Source organism: Schistocerca cancellata, chromosome 9, assembly GCF_023864275.1.
Source record: "Schistocerca cancellata isolate TAMUIC-IGC-003103 chromosome 9, iqSchCanc2.1, whole genome shotgun sequence".
Classification (NCBI taxonomy): Eukaryota; Metazoa; Arthropoda; class Insecta; order Orthoptera; family Acrididae; genus Schistocerca; species Schistocerca cancellata.
Genome location: NC_064634.1, coordinates 334733982 through 334756108, shown reverse-complemented (window position 1 = coordinate 334756108; position 22127 = coordinate 334733982). Strand labels below are relative to the sequence as shown.

General features: G+C 41.7%; 1 protein-coding gene across 1 annotated transcript in view; it reads right to left on the bottom strand.

Annotated features, from left to right (window-relative positions):
- Window positions 1-22127, bottom strand: part of LOC126100783 (uncharacterized) — a 61575-nt gene that overhangs the window by 21886 nt on the left and 17562 nt on the right. Inside the window, exon 2 of the mRNA XM_049911404.1 lies at window positions 813-903. Within this exon, the coding sequence (XP_049767361.1) occupies window positions 813-903 (91 nt within the window). The remainder of the gene's footprint in view (window positions 1-812; window positions 904-22127) is intronic.

Below are 22127 nucleotides of genomic sequence, written 5' to 3'. Positions count from 1 at the left end.
CGCAATATCCTTACTGAAAGGAGCTTAGTTTGTGTATTTAATACGTTTAAAAACTTGTTGCATTATAATTTAAAGATTGCTTTTGCCGGATCCTCTATTAGGGTCCACTGATGTGTAGCTAGACTCTGGCATTTATACAAAAACTCTAAGGTGAACTGCACGTTTTAATACTATGGAATGGTTTGCAAAGATTACAAACGAGTAAATACCGTTTTATATGATCTATTGCACATTAAAATTGTGTGACAGACTTGAACTCAGATCAACATATCTGCTTTCTGCGGACATTACACTACAATAACACAATTCTTGCACACCACAGGGATTCACTAAAAGTTACAATTTGTCACTTACAACTCTCAATATCTTCCACACTCCTGCAAGCTACCGCGAGAGCACCTGTTGAGCTTTCAAAGTGTGGAAACATACAAGGGACAACCGAAATTTGAGGCGAACATGAACAGTGGAGCGCGTACCGGTAGTGCAATTGGTAATATAAAAATAATCTTGTGAGCGTCTACACTAATTCACGTAGAGTCTATCACCAAATCTCTGTAGGACCTTTATGTTAGTCAATTCATTGTGTCCCCATCATAAGTGCTTTTAATGTTAAAAATAATTTAGCTCTTTCTGTGTCATTTCCGATAATAAATGGCTTCTGAAAGTTTGTTTTCAATTGAAGGAGCTCTCAGCAAAAGACTAGGAAGAGTAACACAAAAAATTGGTATTTTCAGCAAGTAATCCCGTTTAGCCTTAAGCTGGGAGATTATGGGTTCGAAGAGCTTTAGCTAGATTATTGTAAGCGTACTTACTTTGAGATAAGAAGTACGTGTCGTTGCACTCGTTCACGGCCGCCTTTAGTTGGTTTTTGGTGAAAGTCTCTCCTGCTCTACAGATGCCATCCTGAAATGTCAACCGGAGAAGTACAGTTTAGTTATTGTACAGGACACTGAAGTGTTTCGAAATGATGAACTTACAGCTTTCATTGGAGCAAAACTAAGTTACAACGTCAATGGACAAAAAAAAGTTTGCCTTAGCTTACGACCTGCGTCTCTCCATCAAGTCATTGTTCGAAATTATGTTTTCTTTGGCTAATTAGTTAATGAGTTCTTGGAGGTCTGCTCCTTCTGCAAAACTAAATAAAAGGGATCTGCTCCCTCTGCAAAACTAAATAAAAGGCAGTTTGCTTTTATATCATACTGCATACCGACACCGCAAGCAAACAAAACACGACTACACACAGCTGCGGTTGTCAACAATGTGAACACTAAAAACACTTCACTAACACACAACTAATATGTGTACCTTTTTTTTGGTCATCAGTCTTCTGAGTGGTTTGATGCGAACCGTCACGAATTCCGCTCCTGTGCCAACCTCTTCACCTCAGAGCAGCACTTGCAACCTACGTCCTCAATTATTTGCTGGACATATTCCATTCTCTGTATTCCTCTACACTTTTTGACCTCTACAGTTCCCTCTACTACCATGGATGTCATTCCCTCATGTCTTAACAGATGTCCTATCATTTTGTCTCTTCTCTTTGTCAGTGTTTTACACATATTCTTTTCCTCTCCGATTCTGCGCAGAACCTCCTCTATATTTAGCTTATCAGTCCAACTAACTTTCAAAATTAGTCTGTAGCACCACATCTCAAATGCTTCAATTCTCCTCAGTTCCGGTTTTCCCCACAATTCATGCTTCACTACCATATAATGCTGTACTCCAGACGTCCATTCTCAGAAATTTCTTCCTCAAATTAAGACCTATGTTTGATTTTCTCTGGGCCAGGAGTGACATTTTGCCATTGATAGTATGCTTTTGATGTTCTCCTCACTCCGGCCATGACGCGGCTAGTGATCTTGTGGCTAGCGCTGCTGCCTCTGGACCACGGAGTACCGGGTTCGATTCCCGTCCGGGTTGGGGATTTTTTTCTGGCCGGGGACTTGGTGTTTGCGTTGTCCTCATCATTTCATCATCATAATCATCACCATCATCGTTTGTGACAGTGGACTGTGTAGAAAATTGGACTGGTTTGTGTTGTCCTCATAATTTCATCATCATAATCATCACCATCATCATTTGTGACAGTGAACTGCGAAAACTGAGAAACTGTATAAGAACTGGGACTTCGTACGGGCGATGATGACCACGAAGTTGAGCTCCCCACAAACCAGACATCTGTCCGTCATTCGTTATTTTAGTACCTAGGTAGCAGTATTCCTTAACTTCATCTACTTCGAGACCATCAGTGCTGTTCTCATTTCTGCTACTTCTCATTACTTTCGTATTTCTTCTATTTAATCTCAATCTATATTCTTTACTCATTATGTTGTTCATTCCAGATTATGTAATTCTTCTTCACTTTCACTCAGGATAGCAATTTCGTCAGTGAATCGTATCATTGATACCCTTTCCATCTTGAATTTTAATTCCATTCCTGAATATTTCTTTCATTTCCGTCGTTGCTTCTTCGATGTACAGACTGAACATCAGGGGCGAAAGCGTACATCCTTGTCTTACACCATTTTTAATCCGAGCACTTCGTTCTTGGTCGTCCGCTATTATTATTCCCTCTTGGTTTTCGTACATATTGTATATTACCAGTCTCTCCCTACAGCTTATCCCTTTTTTTCTCAGAACTCATAACATCTTGCACCGTTTTACATTGACGAGCGCTATTTCTAGGTTGACAAATTCTATGAACGTGTCTTGATTTTTCTTTAGTCTTGCTTCCATTATCAGTCGCAGCGTCAGAATTGCCTCACTCGTGTCTACACGTTTTCTAAAGCCAAAATGATCGTCATCTAGCACATCCTCAGTTTTCTTTTACATTCTTCAGCTTGGCCGCATGAGATGTTTAGCCGATTTTGAAATAATTCTCGCACTTGACAGGTCTCTCAGTCTTCGGAATTGAGACGATGATGTTTTTTGGAAAATCGTATGGTATGTTGCCGGACTCATACATTCTACCCACCAACGAGGTCGCTTTGTTGCCACTTCCCCCAATGATTTTAGAAATTCTGATTTCCTCCCCATGAACCATGGACCTTGCCGTTGGTGGGGAGGCTTGCGTGCCTCAGCGATACAGATAGCCGTACCGTAGGTGCAACCACAACGGAGGGGTATCTGTTGAGACGCCAGACAAACGTGTGGTTCCTGAAGAGGGGCAGCAGCCTTTTCAGTAGTTGCAAGGGCAACAGTCTGGATGATTGACTGATCTGGCCTTGTAACAATAACCAAAACGGCCTTGCTGTGCTGGTACTGCGAACGGCTGAAAGCAAGGGGAAACTACGGCCGTAATTTTTCCCGAGGACATGCAGCTTTACTGTATGATTAAATGATGATGGCGTCCTCTTGGGTAAAATATTCCGGAGGTAAAATAGTCCCCCATTCGGATCTCCGGGCGGGGACTACTCAAGAGGATGTCGTTATCAGGAGAAAGAAAACTGGCGTTCTACGGATCGGAGCGTGGAATGTCAGATCCCTTAATCTGGCAGGTAGGTTAGAAAATTTAAAAAGGGAAATGGATAGGTTAAAGTTAGATATAGTGGGAATTAGTGAAGTTCGGTGGCAGGAGGAACAAGACTTTTGGTCAAGTGAATACAGGGTTATAAATACAAAATCAAATAGGGGTAATGCAGGAGTAGGTTTAATAATGAATAGGAAAATAGGAATGCGGGTAAGCTACTACAAACAGCATAGTGAACGCATTATTGTGGCCAAGATAGATACGAAGCCCACACCTACTACAGTAGTACAAGTTTATATGCCAACTAGCTCTGCAGATGACGAAGAAATTAAAGAAATGTATGATGAAATAAAAGAAATTATTCAGATAGTGAAGGGAGACGAAAATTTAATAGTCATGGGTGACTGGAATTCGAGTGTAGGAAAAGGGAGAGAAGGAAACGTAGTAGGTGAATATGGATTGGGGCTAAGAAATGAAAGAGGAAGCCGCCTGGTAGAATTTTGCACAGAGCACAACTTAATCATAGCTGACACTTGGTTTAAGAATCATGATAGAAGGTTGTATACATGGAAGAACCCTGGAGATACTAAAAGGTATCAGATAGATTATATAATGGTAAGACAGAGATTTAGGAACCAGGTTTTAAATTGTAAGACATTTCCAGGGGCAGATGTGGACTCTGACCACAATCTATTGGTTATGACCTGTAGATTAAAACTGAAGAAACTGCAAAAAGGTGGGAATTTAAGGAGATGGGACCAGGATAAACTGAAAGAACCAGAGGTTGTAGAGAGTTTCAGGGAGAGCATTAGGGAACAATTGACAGGAATGGGGGAAAGAAATACAGTAGAAGAAGAATGGGTAGCTTTGAGGGATGAAGTAGTGAAGGCAGCATAGGATCAAGTAGGTAAAAAGACGAGGGCTAGTAGAAATCCTTGGGTAACAGAAGAAATATTGAATTTAATTGATGAAAGGAGAAAATATAAAAATGCAGTAAATGAAGCAGGCGAAAAAGAATACAAACGACTCAAAAATGAGATCGACAGGAAGTGCAAAATGGCTAAGCAGGGATGGCTAGAGGACAAATGTAAGGATGTAGAGGCTTATCTCACTAGGGGTAAGATAGATACTGCCTACAGGAAAATTAAAGAGACCTTTGGAGGTAAGAGAACCACTTGTATGAACATCAAGAGCTCAGATGGAAACCCAGTTCTAAGCAAAGAAGGGAAAGCAGAAAGGTGGAAGGAGTATATACAGGGTCTATACAAGGGCGATGCACTTGAGGACAATATTATGGAAATGGAAGAGGATGTAGATGAAGATGAAATGGGAGATACGATACTGCGTGAAGAGTTTGACAGAGCACTGAAAGACCTGAGTCGAAATAAGGCCCCCGGAGTAGACAACATTCCATTGGAACTACTGACGGCCTTGGGAGAGCCAGTCCTGACAAAACTCTACCATCTGGTGAGCAAAATGTATGAAACAGGCGAAATACCCTCAGACTTCAAGAAGAATATAATAATTCCAATCCCAAAGAAAGCAGGTGTTGACAGATGTGAAAATTACCGAACAATCAGCTTATTAAGCCACAGCTGCAAAGTACTAACACGAATTCTTTACAGACGAATGGAAAAACTAGTAGAAGCCGACCTCGGGAAGATCAGTTGGATTCTGTAGAAATACTGGAACACGTGAGGCAATACTGACCTTACGACTTATCTTAGAAGAAAGATTAAGGAAAGGCAAACCTACGTTTCTAGCATTTGTAGACTTAGAGAAAGCTTTTGACAATGTTAACTGGAATACTCTCTTTCAAATTCTAAAGGTGGCAGGGGTAAAATACAGGGAGCGAAAGGCTATTTACAATTTGTACAGAAACCAGATGGCAGTTATAAGAGTCGAGGGACATGAAAGGGAAGCAGTGGTTGGGAAGGGAGTGAGACAGGGTTGTAGCCTCTCCCAGATGTTATTCAATCTGTATATTGAGCAAGCAGTAAAGGAAACAAAAGAAAAATTCGGAGTAGGTATTAAAATCCATGGAGAAGAAATAAAAACTTTGAGGTTCGCCGATGACATTGTAATTCTGTCAGAGACAGCAAACGACTTGGAAGAGCAGTTGAACGGAATGGATGGTGTCTTGAAGGGAGGATATAAGATGAACATCGACAAAAGCAAAACAAGGATAATGGAATGTAGTCGAATTAAGTCGGGTGATGCTGAGGGAATTAGATTAGGAAATGAGACACTTAAAGTAGTAAAGGTGTTTTGCTATTTGGGGAGCAAAATAACTGATGATGGTCGAAGTAGAGAGGATATTAAATGTAGACTGGCAATGGCAAGGAAAGCGTTTCTGAAGAAGAGAAATTTGTTAACATCGAGTATAGATTTAAGTGTCAGGAAGTCATTTCTGAAAGTATTTGTATGGAGTGTAGCCATGTATGGAAGTGAAACATGGACGGTAAATAGTTTGGACAAGAAGAGAATAGAAGCTTTTGAAATGTGGTGCTACAGAAGAATGCTGAAGATTAGATGGGTAGATCACATAACTAATGAGGAAGTATTGAATAGGATTGGGGAGAAGAGAAGTTTGTGGCACAACTTGACCAGAAGAAGGGATCGGTTGGTAGGACATGTTCTGAGGCATCAAGGGATCACCAATTTAGTATTGGAGGGCAGTGAGGAGGGTAAAAATCGTAGGGGGAGACCAAGAGATGAATACACTAAGCAGATTCAGAAGGATGTAGGTTGCAGTAGGTACTGGGAGATGAAGAAGCTTGCACAGGATAGAGTAGCATGGAGAGCTGCATCAAACCAGTCTCAGGACTGAAGACCACAACAACGATAGAGTGTTATCTATTCATCCTACCTTATTTGACCTTAAATTCTCGAAAGCACTTTTAAATTCTGATTCTAATAGTGGAGCCCCTATCTCTTCTAAATCGACTCCTGTGTCTTCTCTTCCGCCTCACAGAGGCTTTCAATGTATTCTTTCCATCTATCCGCTCTCTCCTCTGCATTTAACATTGGAATTCCCGTTGCACTCTTAATGTTATCACCCTTCGTTTTAATGTCACCGAAGGTTGTTTTGACTTTCGTGTATGATGAGTCTGTCCTTCTGACAATAATTTCTTTTCGATGTCTTCACATTTTTCCTGCAGCCATTTCATCTTAGCTTCGCTGCACTTCCTATTTATTTCATTCCTCAATGACTTGTATTTCTACGTTCCTGAGTTTCCTGGAACATATGTCTACTTCCTTCTTCCATTGATCAACGGAAGTATTTCTTCTGTTACCCATGGTTTCTTCGCAGTTACCTTACCTGTTCCTATAGTTTTCTTTCCAACTTCTGTGATGGCCCTTTTTAGGGATGTCCATTCCTCTTCAACTCTACTGCCTACTGAGCTATTCCTTATTGCTGTATCTATAGCCTTAGAGAACTTATAGCGTATCTGTCATTCCTTAGTACTTCGGTATCCCGATTATTTGCCTATTGATTGTTCCTGATTAATGTTTTAAACTTCAGCCTACTCTTCATCACTATTGTATTGTTATCTGAATCTATATCTGCTCCTGGGTACTCCTTACAATCCGGTATCGGATTTCGGGATCTCTGTCTGACCATGATGTAATCTAGCTGAAATCTTTCCGTATCGACCCGGCTCTTTCCAAGTACACCTCCGCCTCTTGTGATTCTTGAACACAGTAATCGCTATTACTAGCTGAATTTTATTACAGAACTCAATTAGTCTTTCTCTCTCATTCCTTGTCCCTAACCCATATTCTCTGTAACCTTTTCTTCTTCCCCTACAACTGCATTACAGTCTCCCATGACTATTAGAATTTCATCTCCCTTTACATACTGTGTTATCCGTTTAATATCTTCATATACTCTCTCTGTCTCTTCATCTTCAGCTTGCGACGTCGGCATGTATAACTGAGGTATCGTTGTCGGTATTGGTTTGCTGTCGATTCTGATAAGAACAACCCTACTACTGAACTGTTCACAGTAACACACTCTCTGCCCTACATTCCCGTTCATGACGAGGCCTTTACCGTTATACCACTTTCTGCCGCTGTTGATATTACACTATATTCATCTGACCAGAAATCATTGTCTTCTTTCCATTGCACTTTCCTGATCCCTATTATATCTAGATTGAGCCTTTGCATTTCCCTTTTCAGATTTTCTAGTTTCGCTACCACATTCAATCTTCTGACATTCCATTCCCCGACTCGTGGAACGTTATCCTTTCGTTGATTTATCAGTCTTCTTCTCATGGTCACCTCCCCTTTGGCAATACGCTCCCGGAGATCCGAAGGGGGAATATTCCGAAACCTTTTGCCAATGGAGAGATCATCATCATGATATTTCTTCAATTACAGCTCACACGTCCTGTGGATGCATGTTACGTGTCTTTAATGCAGTGGTTTCCGTTGCCTTGTGCATCCTCATGCCGTTGATTATTGTTGATTCTACCACCTTTAGGGGCAATTTCCCACTCATAGGACAAGAGAGTGCCCTGAACCTCTGTCCGCTCCTCCGCCCTCTTGATAAGGCCGTTGACTTCTTATGCCGGGAGTATTCGGTCGCCAATGCTGATTATTAATCAAAATTTAAGCAGTGACGCGATTCGAACCCGGGACACGAGGACGTTTTGATTACTAATGAAAGACGCTACCCCTAGACCACGGCGGTAAATTAAAAAAAAAAAAAATCCATGTGAAAGTGAAGCCCTTGAATGATAATGCAGTCAGATAATAAGGTCTGAAAAATCGTTAGTAGGACCTTTCGCAACTTGTGCTCCAAAAATTTGTTTAACACCTGACAATTAGAGAATAACAGGAAGACTGTAATAAAGTAAGATATTTGTAAATATTACAAATCATATTACACTATAAATATACTGGCGGAAAGATTCGCAATACGAAAAAAGAATGTAGAGTGATGAAATTTCAGTAATACGTTTGTCTAGGTAACATATACTCCTGGAAATTGAAATAAGAACACCGTGAATTCATTGTCCCAGGAAGGGGAAATTTTATTGACACATTCCTGGGGTCAGATACATCACATGATCACACTGACAGAACCACAGGCACATAGACACAGGCAACAGAGCATGCACAATGTCGGCACTAGTACAGTGTATATCCACCTTTCGCAGCAATGCAGGCTGCTATTCTCCCATGGAGACGATCGTAGAGATGCTGGATGTAGTCCTGTGGAACGGCTTGCCATGCCATTTCCACCTGGCGCCTCAGTTGGACCAGCGTTCGTGCTGGACGTGCAGACCGCGTGAGACGACGCTTCATCCAGTCCCAAACATGCTCAATGGGGGACAGATCCGGAGATCTTGCTGGCCAGGGTAGTTGACTTACACCTTCTAGAGCACGTTGGGTGGCACGGGATACATGCGGACGTGCATTGTCCTGTTGGAACAGCAAGTTCCCTTGCCGGTCTAGGAATGGTAGAACGATGGGTTCGATGACGGTTTGGATGTACCGTGCACTATTCAGTGTCCCCTCGACGATCACCAGTGGTGTACGGCCAGTGTAGGAGATCGCTCCCCACACCATGATGCCGGGTGTTGGCCCTGTGTGCCTCGGTCGTATGCAGTCCTGATTGTGGCGCTCATCTACACGGCGCCAAACACGCATACGACCATCATTGGCACCAAGGCAGAAGCGACTCTCATCGCTGAAGACGACACGTCTCCATTCGTCCCTCCATTCACGCCTGTCGCGACACCACTGGAGGCGGGCTGCACGATGTTGGGGCGTGAGCGGAAGACGGCCTAACGGTGTGCGGGACCGTAGCCCAGCTTCATGGAGACGGTTGCGAATGGTCCTCGCCGATACCCCAGGAGCAACAGTGTCCCTAATTTGCTGGGAAGTGGCGGTGCGGTCCCCTACGGCACTGCGTAGGATCCTACGGTCTCGGCGTGCATCCGTGCGTCGCTGCGGTCCGGTCCCAGGTCGACGGGCATGTGCACCTTCCGCCGACCACTGGCGACAACTTCGATGTACTGTGGAGACCTCACGCCCCACGTGTTGAGCAATTCGGCGGTACGTCCACCCGGCCTCCCGCATGCCCACTATACGCCCTCGCTCAAAGTCCGTCAACTGCACATACGGTTCACGTCCACGCTGTCGCGGCATGCTACCAGTGTTAAAGACTGCGATGGAGCTCCGTATGCCACGGCAAACTGGCTGACACTGACGGCGGCGGTGCACAAATGCTGCGCAGCTAGCGCCATTCGACGGCCAACACCGCGGTTCCTGGTGTGTCCGCTGTGCCGTGCGTGTGATCATTGCTTGTACAGCCCTTTCGCAGTGTCCGGAGCAAGTATGGTGGGTCTGACACACCGGTGTCAATGTGTTCTTTTTTCCATTTCCAGGAGTGTATTTATGTGATTAATATTGCAAGATCATAGGCTAATGCAAGCATGAGATACGCCATTGCAAATGTGATATGCTAGTACATTAATACCTTATGTAACCGCCAGACTGTTGAATGCAAGCATGCAAACGTGCATGTATTGTGTTGTACAGGTCAGGTGCCAGATGTCAGCTTATGGGATCGAGCTCCATGCCTGTTACACTGGAATTGTTGTCTGGTGATGTCCCATATCTTCTCGATTTGAGACAACTCTGATGGTCGAGCAGAGCAATGCAGCATTTCGGCACTCTGTAGAGCGTATTCGGTAACAACAGCGGCATGTGGGCGAGCCTTATCTTTTTGGAATATAGTCCCTGGAATGCTGTTCGTGAATGGTCGCACAACAAGTGTAATCACCAGACTGACGCACAAATTTGTAATCAGGATGCGTGGGATAAGCCCGAGTGTGCTCCTGGTGTCATACGAAATCGCACCCCAAACCATAACTCTAGGTATAGGTCCAGTGCGTTTAGCACGCAGACAGGTTGGTGGCATGCTCTGAACGGAACTCTTCGTATCTGACACAGGGCCATCACTGGCACCAAGGCAGAAACAGCTTTCATCAGAAAACGGAACAGACTTCCACCCTGTCCTCCAACGATCTGTCGCTTGGCACTGCTGAAGTCGCAATTGGCGGTCAGTGTTAGCTGTTCTTGCAGTAACAGTTCTTCATATTATTGTGGTACCAACTGCTGCTCAAACTGCTGCTGCAGACGCAGTACGATACACCGAAGCCATACACCGAACACGATGATCTCTCCTCTCGATAATGCCACGTAACCGTCCGGAACTTGGTCTTCTTGCGACCGCATATTCTCTAGACCACCGCTGCCAGCAATGATTTACAGTGGCTACAACTCTGCCAAGTCTTTCTGCAATATCTTCGAAGGAATATCCAGCTTCTCACAGTCCTATTATACGACCTCTTTCAAACTCAGTGAGATACAGATAATGGCATCTTTATGTCCTTGAAGGAATTCTTCACAAAAATCAACTCACCTCGTCCAATCTCAAATATAACACTCACGACCGTTACGGCGTGTATTTAAAGCAAACATGATTTGCGTACTCATAGTGGCACTACTAACGCCACTCTGATGCAGGTGGCTCAAAATCTGAACAGATTTCATCTTTCAGGTGTAAAAACACGCTTACCAACTTCTTCTTGGTGTTGCTATATTTTTCCGTCAGTGTATAACAAAGATGTATTACAGGCACTGAGGATGCTTCATAAATAAAAGGAAGGGAAACGCTTCTATTTAGCGACATAGATGACATCTCCAGATAGATAATCGCTACACAAGTGACAGGATGTACTACTTAATACGTTCCTAAACACCCTCTATGTAAACGGAATTCTTCCGGGGCTGTCACAATGCTGCAGTACAGGGTCAAAGAATGAATATTACACACTTTTAAATGAGAACATTTTAGGTTATGCTTTACCGTGACTGTTATTGACATTAAATGAAACAAGTTTACTGTTATCAGTCACTGTTTATTTATCTCCACGACCCGTTCAGGTGGATTTACATTTGTTAGTATGACATTTGTGTGTGTTCTATTACGACTCTTTTTTTATGACATTTGTGTGTGTTGTATTACGACTCTTTTTTTTTTGTATAAACTTGTGGAATTGTCTCCTATGGTCACACGTTCCTTTCACTGTCGTAACACCACATGTATGACAGTGTACATGTGGTGTGCTACGACAGTGAAGGAACCTGTGACCACTGAAGACAGTCCCACAAGTTCCTACAAAAAATCGTAACACAACACACACAAACGTCATACTAACAAATGTAAATCCACCTGATGATGGAGGTTTAAACCTTTGAAACGCGTCGGGGAGACAAATAAACAGTGACTGGTAACAGTAAACTTGTTGTTTTATTTAATTAACACTTCTACCTGCATAGGCAAATGGAGCAAATCACATTGTGATATACAGTGGGTCTTACGGGACATATAGAGGTACCATTAGTTCATTGGCAGTACCATAGAAACACCAACGCTTTTTACCATCTTTTCGTACCAAAACTGAGTCGCAGTATCCAAGATCACTACGCACAGTGAATGGTTGTAGTTTTTACAACATATTCTTAAGATCCCGATGTCGAACAACCTTGAAAATTTTCTTGATATTTTTATCCGTTTCCGAGATATAGAGCTGCAAATTTACCCTGCCCGTACGTGTAAAATCTGGGGTGATGCCAAGCCGTAGTTTATAAAGTGACATAGCATGGACAAATATTCTGTAAAGGATCGCCGTAATCATAGGAGAGCGAATTACAGTTAGGGCAGCTTGCGGGACTGAGAGGCGAGTTGCATGTTAAAAAGAATGCGAATACGTTCACAGGCCACAATTTTTGGCAACATTTTTAAAGGTGATGAGGAAGTTAGAATGACGCAGCTGGTAATACATCTTTCAGAGTCATTCAGTAAGGAGGATATTCACGTTTTTTGTTGGTAATTATAATAACGTATTTGCTGTTTTCTACCAAATATGTGAAGAATAATTGTTAGTAACAGTTGTTAGTGGAAATTCATGTTAAGAAAAATTAGTAATTCTCTGCAGCAATTGTAAAATTCAACTTTGTGTGTTAATGGAGTACGAAAAATGTTGAAAATTCGTGAAATGACAATTTCAGGAATACTGAGTGCTCGAGGTTACCCTCTCGGACTGAGAAAAACGAGAAAAATTAACTAATCTCCTTCTATAATTTTTAAAACATCTGTACAAAATTAAAATTTCTCAGTAACGTTTGTGTTAGATACCCACAACAACATTTTTTTATTAATTAAACTTTTCAATATTTGTGATTTCTTGATTTTTGCAATATAGGAGTTGGCTATAATTTCTTTATCCGACGCCAGTTTCTCGTAATCGAGCAATCTGAATTTTATAAAGACGAAACAACCATAATAATTCAACAGGGTGGAATTCGCTGTCGGCAGTGGCAATTACAGACGCGTGTGCTGGCCACTTGTTCCAGTGAAATACAATCGTTATTAATCAAATTTTACGTGGCATGCGTTCGATAAAGATAAGTTAATTTACCAAGGCATCCAAAAATAATTAGTTAAAAATAAGAGCAACATAAAGCAAAATTGAGAGGTAATAAAAAATATATAACGTAAACCGACCCTGGTCGCTTTCAGGCCTTGCGGGAACTATTTTATGTAGTAAGTAATGCGGCCCGTATTTTAATTCGGAGAGAGAGTTTGCATACATTAAAAGAGTGGCGGAGAGCGCTACAGCACGACCGTAATTTTCAACTAAATGAGACTGTGGCATTCATTCCATGGTCCTGCCGTGCTAGACGCATCCGGTTAGCTCGTATGCTGAGATATATATATATATCTATATGAACTACATATACAGGGTGAGTCACCTAACATTATCGCTGGATGTATTTCGTAAACCACATCAAATACTGACGAATCCATTCCACAGACCGAACATGAGGAGAGGGGCTAGTGTAATTGGTTAATACAAACCATAAAAAAATGCACGGAAGTATGTTTTTTAACACAAACCTACTTTTTTTAAATGGAACCCCGTTAGTTTTGTTAGCACATCTGAACATATAAACAAATACGTAATCAGTGCCGTTTGTTGCATTGTAAAGTGTTAATTACATCCGGAGATATTGTAACCTAAAGTTGACGCTTGAGTACCACTCCTCCGCTGTTCGGTCGTGTGTATCGGAGAGCACCGAATTACGTAGGGATCCAAAGGGAACGGTGATGGACCTTAGGTACAGAAGAGACTGGAACAGCACATTAGGTCCACATGCTAACACCTTTTTATTGGTCTTTTTCACTGACGCACATGTACAGTACCATGAGGGGTGAGGTACACGTACACACGTGGTTTCCGTTTTCAATTACGGAGTGGAATAGAGTGTGTCCTGACATGTCAGCCAATAGATGTTAAATGTGGTGACCATCATTTACTGCACACAATTGCAATCTCTGGCGTAATGAATGTCGTACACGCCGCAGTACATCTGGTGTAATTTCGCCGCAGGCTGCCACAATACGTTGTTTCATATCCTCTGGCGTTGTAGGCACATCACGGTACACATTCTCCTTTAACGTACCCCACAGAAAGAAGTCCAGAGGTGTAAGATCAGGAGAACGGGCTGGCCAATTTATGCCCGTGTTTGTTACAACACGCAACTGAACGTCGGAGGTTTCAAGCGTCAACTTTAGGTTACAATATCTCCGGATGTAATTAACACTTTACAATGCAACAAACGGCACTGATTACGATTTGTTTATATGTTCAAATGTGCTAACAAAACTAACGTGGTTCCATTTAAAAAAAACGTAGGTTTGTGTTAAAAAACATACTTCCGTGCATTTTTGTATGGTTTGTATTAAACAATTACACTAGCCCCTCTCCTCACGTTCGGTCTGTGGAATCGGTTCGTCAGTATTTGATGTGGTTTACGAAATATATCCAGCGGTAACGTTAGGTGACTCACCCTGTGTATACTCAGGAAGAAACTGTACAATGCTTGGCGGGGGTATATCGCACCAGTATTATTGATTTTCTTTCCTATTCCATTTGCCTAATAAAACAGAGGAAGATCACTATTATGTGCATTTATACGTCTCCTACTCTCGCTCGTTTTCATGATCCTCACATAAATATATGATGGTCGCAGCGTGACTGGCATACAGACTTCTTGGAATATATGTTCCCTAAAGTCACACAACAGGATTTAGCGAGAACTAGACCTTCTGTCTTCCAGGCATTCTCATTTAAGTTTCCCCAGCACTTCTATTATTCATGGAAAATATTCCAACCTGTTACTAGCCTAGTAGCGCATCTCTGAATTCTTTGTCTGTTGTCATGCCTACTTGATAAGGATTCCAAACAATGGAACAATAGAATTGACCATACTACTTTCACGTATGCAGTGGATTTTTCCAGTGAAAAAAAAAAGAGATTTCCATTCGTCTTTCCTACTACAATTTATGTCGACATTCCATTCGCCTTTCCTACTACAATTTACGTCGTCATCCCATTCAATGTCTCTTTTTGGTATTGTCCATAGATACATACTCAATTGAACGTGCTCAAGTTCACCACTAATCTTATTATTGGATAAGATCAGGTTCTGTCTTTTTGGTATATGACCCATTTATCTACGTTTGACGAGAGATGCCTTTCACAATCATCAAACGGAAATGACTTTCTGCAATTCATTACTTTCGTACAACGACGATACGTACAACGACGATACTCCCCTGTGCAGCGCCATCAGTTGGTAATCTTATGGTGCTGCTCATCCTATGTGGAATATTGCTTACGTCTATTGTGAATGCATCGTAAAATGGTTTGAGTAGAAACAGTATTCAATAGACAATTTTTAAAATAAGTATGAAAATAAAAATTTTGTGGCATTATAGGCCTTGTGCCTAATTTTAAACTTGTAATTACATTTGAGACCTGGTTTATACTTTTACAACACTAAAAATAAAAACTTTGTCTTTCTGTTCATCCTTCTGAGAGCGATGAATAGATACAACAGTATTAATGCTATTATTTTTTGTATTTATTGGTCTTTGAGGTGAATAGGGCCATATCAAAAACTGTTTTGGATCTAGGTGAATAAGAAACTAAACTTACTTGTTCGTGAGAGCTTTTTATTTAATACAATAGAAAATGATATTGAATGAATTGTTGTTTTTATTCGTTTTTTAAACATACTTATGTGTCTGTTTACATTATCGTAATATTAAATTGATGAACTTAATTTGTTTCTTCATAAATTAAGTCAGTGACTTCATGTTTAAAAATGATGTCTTTGAATCTACAAGTCGTACCCCTAGAAGAAATGAAGGGCTTTAGAACATCATCTCCTTGAATAATAAGTGACTCCTCATCCGTTGGAATAAACATATTTAATCGGTCATGATTTTTTTAAAAAAATGTCAACACAATCTTTACCTTCCAAATAACAAATTACATACCGAAAAATCGAAATGAGTGCTTTTTCCAGATGCTTTGGCAATAGCGTAATCTGCTGGATTGAGAACAGTGCCAGATGGTTCTTCGTTTCCATCAAATTCTTCGCCTCCTTCTGAAGAAACAGTGACGATTAAGGTTTCTGTTCACCCCACAAATTACGGAAACACTACCCCACATTAGCCGAAACACAAGTCAAAATGATGTGTACTTCAAAAGTAAACGTTTACTTAATGAAACGGAATTTCTTTCCATGTACTTAAATTAAAACAACACCATTTAGATTGGTACTTACAGACAAAGTTCGAAGTAAGCAAAGTCAGCACCCTATCTGACGTATGTCATATAGTGAAAAAATCGTCGACTGGTAGTGTCGTCAAGTTTGAAATTCATGATTTCCTCGTTAGATTCGTTCACTAACAACCCAGACAAACAAATCTTTGAATGATTTTCTCATTTACCTTCCGACACGATAGGAAATAACTCATCGGGAAATGTCGTTACTATTCACCCCATTGTTTCTATTCACCGCATTTTAACGTAAAAATCGTACTGCACACCTTTTCCTTTTCTGTGGAACATTCGCAGTCCAGTAAAGCGTACTGGACTGTTAACAGATCTGAGTAATTGTAGCAATCGTAGTAATAGGTGAGGTACGGCGTCGAACGTCCTTTAGAAATCTACGAAGACGCAATAGACCTGTTCACAACCATCTGTGATTTGCAAGATGTTTTGTCTCCAGGGTGTCGTAATTTCTGAGCTTACAATACGCTCTAAGGTACTGGAACAGTCGGACGTCAACAATACTGGTCTCTAACTTCGCGCATGCAGTACATTGAGGTCACAAAAGTCATGGGACAGCGATATACACACATGCAGATGGCAGCAGTTTCGCGTACAAAGAGTATAAAAGGGCAGTGCATTGGCGGAGCTCTCATTTGTACTCAGATGGTTCATGCGAAAAGGTTCTCCACGTGATTATGGCCGCACGACGGAAATTAACAGGCGCTGAACTCGAAATGGTAGTTGGGGCTAGACACACGAGACATTCTATTTCGGAAATTGTTAGGGAATCCAATATTCCGAGATCCATAACGTCAGGAATGTGTCGAGAATACCAAATTTCAGGCATTATCTCTCACCACGGACATCACAGTTGCCGATGACCTTCAATTAACGACTGACATTCAGCGCCGTTTAGGTAGAGTTGGCAGTGCTAGCAGACAAACAACACTGAGTGAAATAACCGCAGAAATCAATGCGGGGCGTACGACGAACGTATCCGTTAGGACAATGTGGTGAAATTTGGCTTTAATGGGCTATGGCAGCAGACGACCGGCGCGAATGCCTTTGCTAACAGCACGACATGGCCTACAACGCTTCTCCTTGGCTCGTGGCCCTATCGGTTGGGACCTATACGAGTAGAAATCCGTGACCTGATCAGATGAGTTAAGATTTCGTATCGAAGTTGTCAACAAGGCACTATGCAAGCTGGTGACCGCTCCATTACGGGGTAGGCTGTGGTTACATGGAATGGGCTGAGTCTTCTCGTACAACTGAACCGATCGTTGACTGGAAATGGTTATGTTCGGCTACTTGGAGACCATTTGCAGGCATTCATGGCCTTGTTCCCAAACAAAGATAGAATTTTTGTGGATGAAAATGCGACATGTCACTGGGCCACGATTGTTGTGTTGCCGAGTTACTTGTAAATGTTCTTCCTTAACATCATTCTGGCCACTGATGTTAAGGAAGAATGTTTACAATTTATATAGTAAGTATTCATTAAGATCTGACGATACTGAGATCGAAACACGTCATTAAGGAGTAAAGAATGAAACAAGGGATAGGAGACCAAAAAAGAGTAATTTATTGGTTCATCCATTGAGCTGAGATGTGATTTTGCCTCAAGTGTAGTTGTTAAGGCTTTACATGGCCACGAATGTCGAAAAGCGATCTTAATTTTCTATATAACTTTATTCGTCTAGATCGTGACTTGTTTCGATTATGCTAGCAGTCTTCAGATCTAAAACAGACAGAAAAATACTGTTAGTAGAAGAGTTTTATGTACTTACAATACGTGCAATACCAGCGGAAAAATTCTCCTATACAAGCATAAAAAGGCGAATAGGCTCCTGTTTATTGAAAGACATTGACTGCTCAGCTGCCTCATTCAATCTTCCTCAGCACCTTTAAAAATTTCCCCAAAAGTCTGGCATGCGAACATATTCGTGGTCTTCTTAACACGCAACTCACTTCTCACTCCCGCACGCTCTCCTGACTATAAGTGGCTCACACCCATTAGCCCACTGCTGTAATTCGCTCATACCCATCCACTCCCGCTTTCCCATCCTCACTCACTCATTGAGCCGAAATCATTGTTACTATCTCTGTCTCTCTGTGACTGTGCCCTGTTTCACTGTCACATCTTCTTCGTTCTGTCCTACTCATACTGTCTCATTCGACTGTTACTGTCTCCCTCTTGCTCTCTCTTAATGCTACTATTTCATTTATTCCTTCCACTGCTGCTCTCTATTTTCACTGTCACCATAGCTCTCTTTCTTGTTGTCATTATCATAGACTCTGTCTCTCATTATCATTCGCTCTCACCCACTTCCACTCACTCTGTCTCTTCATTTCTCTCGCCGCGCGGTCTATGGCTCCTTGTCACGGTTCGCACGGCTCCCCCCGTCGGAGGGTCGAATTCTCCCTCGGGCATGGGTGTGTGTGTGTGTGTGTTGTCCTCGGCGTAACTTAGATTAAGTAGTGTGTAAGCTTAGGGCACGATGACTTTAGCAGTCTGGTCCCATAAAACCTACCACAAATTTCCCACTGACCCTGTCTCCTTCACTCTTTTCCTTTCTGTCACTGTGAACTATGTCCCACTGTTACTGTGTCCTTCTCTTTCTCTCTCACTGCCATTGTCGCCTTCGCTCTTTGTATACCACTACCACTGTCTACTATATTCCAGTATTTATTACTTTTCCGTCTATCTCTTTCTCTCTCAGCATAAAAAGGCGCGAATACGTTCACATGTTTCGAGAAAACTTTAAAGGCGTTGAGGAAAGTAGAATGAGGCAGCTGGTACACTACTTTTCAGTAAGATTTTTTTAATAATCAGTAATGTATTCGCCTTTCTTTGCTCCCACAGGAACATTTTTCCTCTGGTTCCCTTCCTTTCTATAAAAGGGCATGCCACCCATATGAAAAGAACTTAATGGGTCAGTAATATTTTGATGATTTACGTTTGTGAAACTGAAGTAACGGAAGACTATATGATTACACACCTCAGACCGGATTTTGTGTGCACAAATATATCGCGTGTGCATCAATACTACAAAAAAAGTAGTGTCCCCAAAACCCTTCTGATGATGATGGAGGCATTTAACAACATGTTTCTCAGTGCTACGCCACTTCATAAACTACGTGTTTGCCTCATACTGGATTTAACGTGCGTACTTTACGTGAACCAGTAGGTTAAATTTGAACCTCTGTATCTCGGAAATATGTATTTCGAATTTTCTCGGGAATCGCCAGTGGACTTAATGGTGCCTCCAGGAGCACTGTAGATCACATCAAATGCAAAAAGAACCAGTCTATTTGCTCCACTTGTCTAAGCTGGAGGAAGTGTTTAATATCCATAATTTGCACTCTAGGATGGTTACAGTAAGACGATCCTTATGGTGGGAATACAAAATGGTCCCTGATCCAAGGACTATCCAAAGCAGTTGAGCCTACATTTCTGTCACCAACAGAACGCTAGGTATGAGCCCGGGAAAAATCCCGTTCTCATGCGCGGCGTTTTCGAACATGTTGGTAGCTCGTACCGTCACGTGTGCACCAATAAAAAGAGTGTACACATCATTCGTTGTACAATCAAATTCTAACACGGAGACCACATGCCAATCGGACTTTTGTAACACTTTAGATTCATGGGACGTGGCGTTCAGGACTGAAATATCAATCTTCCAAAGCGTTTCGACACGACTGCCAAAAATTCTCGAGAAAATGGACTTCGAAGTTTTCGGACCTTCTTTAATAAGCTAAAATAATGTGGGTTCTTTGCTGAGCCTCTTTGGTAGAGTGCTCGCTTGTAATATGGGTAAACTGGGTTTCATTCCAGGTGGACTCAAATTTTTAAACAGAGGTGCATGTTCTACGAACATTTCCGTGAATCATGAAGTACATGAAAAAATATTGGTAGCGCTCCAGGCTGGTAACCGCTGGACGAGTTTCGTTTGAATACAACATTCATCAAATACATCCTAATTAACAAATATCTGTCATTATTTTGAAAAAGCACGTTTCTTATTTCTAAATACGTATTGCACACAAAACTCCAGTTTTCATTGCAAACGAAAATTCTTAAACGATTTTTATAAATTAAGATCGTTTAAATTAAAAAAGCATTACAACTTAATTTTTTCATGTGTATGTAATTTACGCTTCAAGAAAATACTCGTAGAAGTCGTACAAAAATTTGAAACTGGAACTGGAAATCGAACCCAGCCTACGTGGCAGGCGAACAGTCTACCAAAAACCACACTTTAAAAAAATATATATGTATTTATTCAGCAAAAGGCATTGCAAAACTTTTACATTTACTCTGAATGAAACTTTTGAGCAAGATGTATAAATGGTGAGAAATTTTCTCTTTTACATTTTCTCTGTAGTGGGGGCGGGCTAAGTAAAATGGAAAGAAGACGAAGATCTCTTCGCAGACGAATTACTGCAAAAAGGCAGTATCAATGTCATATTTCTAAGAGTTTCACCAAAATGCTCATCTTTTTGAATTCCACAAGTATTTATCGTTACAAACGTAAGCACTCTTTTGATTCCATGCTAATACATATATATTATAAAAATGGAAAAGTTTGTGTGTGTGTGTGTGTGTGTGTGTGTGTGTGTGTGTGTGTGTATGTGTATGTATGTTCCACATCTCCTCCTGAACCACGAGACCAATTCAGCAAAACTTGGTACACATATACCTTACTGTCAGCTAACAGTCGCTTAGGGGGTGGGGGTACCACTTACCTATGAAAGGGGTGCCGTGGAAAAGAAGGGTACCCCGCGACGCGTGAATTTCCAGGCTTTATTCACTCAGTATTTGAGAATGGGAGCACCGTTAGTATTGAAGCAAAGGAACACTTTACACTGCTCACAGTGTACAAAGCTGAGCCCCCTGCGGCGTTCTGCATGATGATCATCTGAACATGACTGTCAAACCTGGTAATCAAGCTAAGAAATATACGAGGGTTGCCCAGAAAGTAACGCACCGCATTTTTTTCCTCAGCCGAAAACAATGCTACGAATGCGAAACGTTATGTATCTATTATTTCAAGTTTCCTGAGTGAGCGCGACAAGTTTTTGTCAGACAGCATAGCTGCAGGACAGTTTCAAAATGGCGTCTGTCGGTGATGTACTTTACAAGCAACGTGCCATCAATGAATCTCTCACTGCAGAGAAAGAAACTGTGGGGAATATTCAGAAACGCATGTGCAAAGTCTATAGAGCATCTGCTGTCGACAGAATTACAGTTAGTCGCTGGGCACGGAAGGTGAGGTCGTCACAAGGCGGTTCGGCGGAGCTTCACGATTTGTAGAGTTCGGGGAGACCATCCACGGCTGTCACACCTGACGCGCCTGACCTAGCCCCCTCGAAGTTCCACTTGTTTGGGCCAATAAAGGCTGCCATTCGTGGAAGACATTTTGAGGACGATTGGGAGGTGATTCATGCAGTGAAGCACTGGTTCCGCCACCAGGACAAGGATGGGTACCGAACAGGACATACACGACCTTCTTTTACACCGGACGAAGACCATACAACGGGATGGTGATCACGTGGAAAAATAGGGTGTGTAGATGAAACACCATTCTTTTGTATGTGTAATTCTCATTATGTTCAATAAAGAATTTGTAATGTCCCCACGGAAGATTACCCTCTACCACGCAACAATTAATCATTGTCAATCAAACCATCCACATTTATTCACTTTGGAAAAGTATCTGATCTGATTTTCTAGTAATATATGCGCCGACAGCTCGTCGACGCCAAAGTATTTTCTAGTACGTTTATTCTTTGGAATAACAGAGATACATGTATGTATTCTCCATGGTTGTTAGACTCGTATCTAGGACAGCTTCGGAAGTATCTGTTGAAAGATTGACGGGTTTATAAAAGAGACATATTTGCTTTTCTTCTCGCTAAAGCGAGCTATTAACATTTGTGCCACT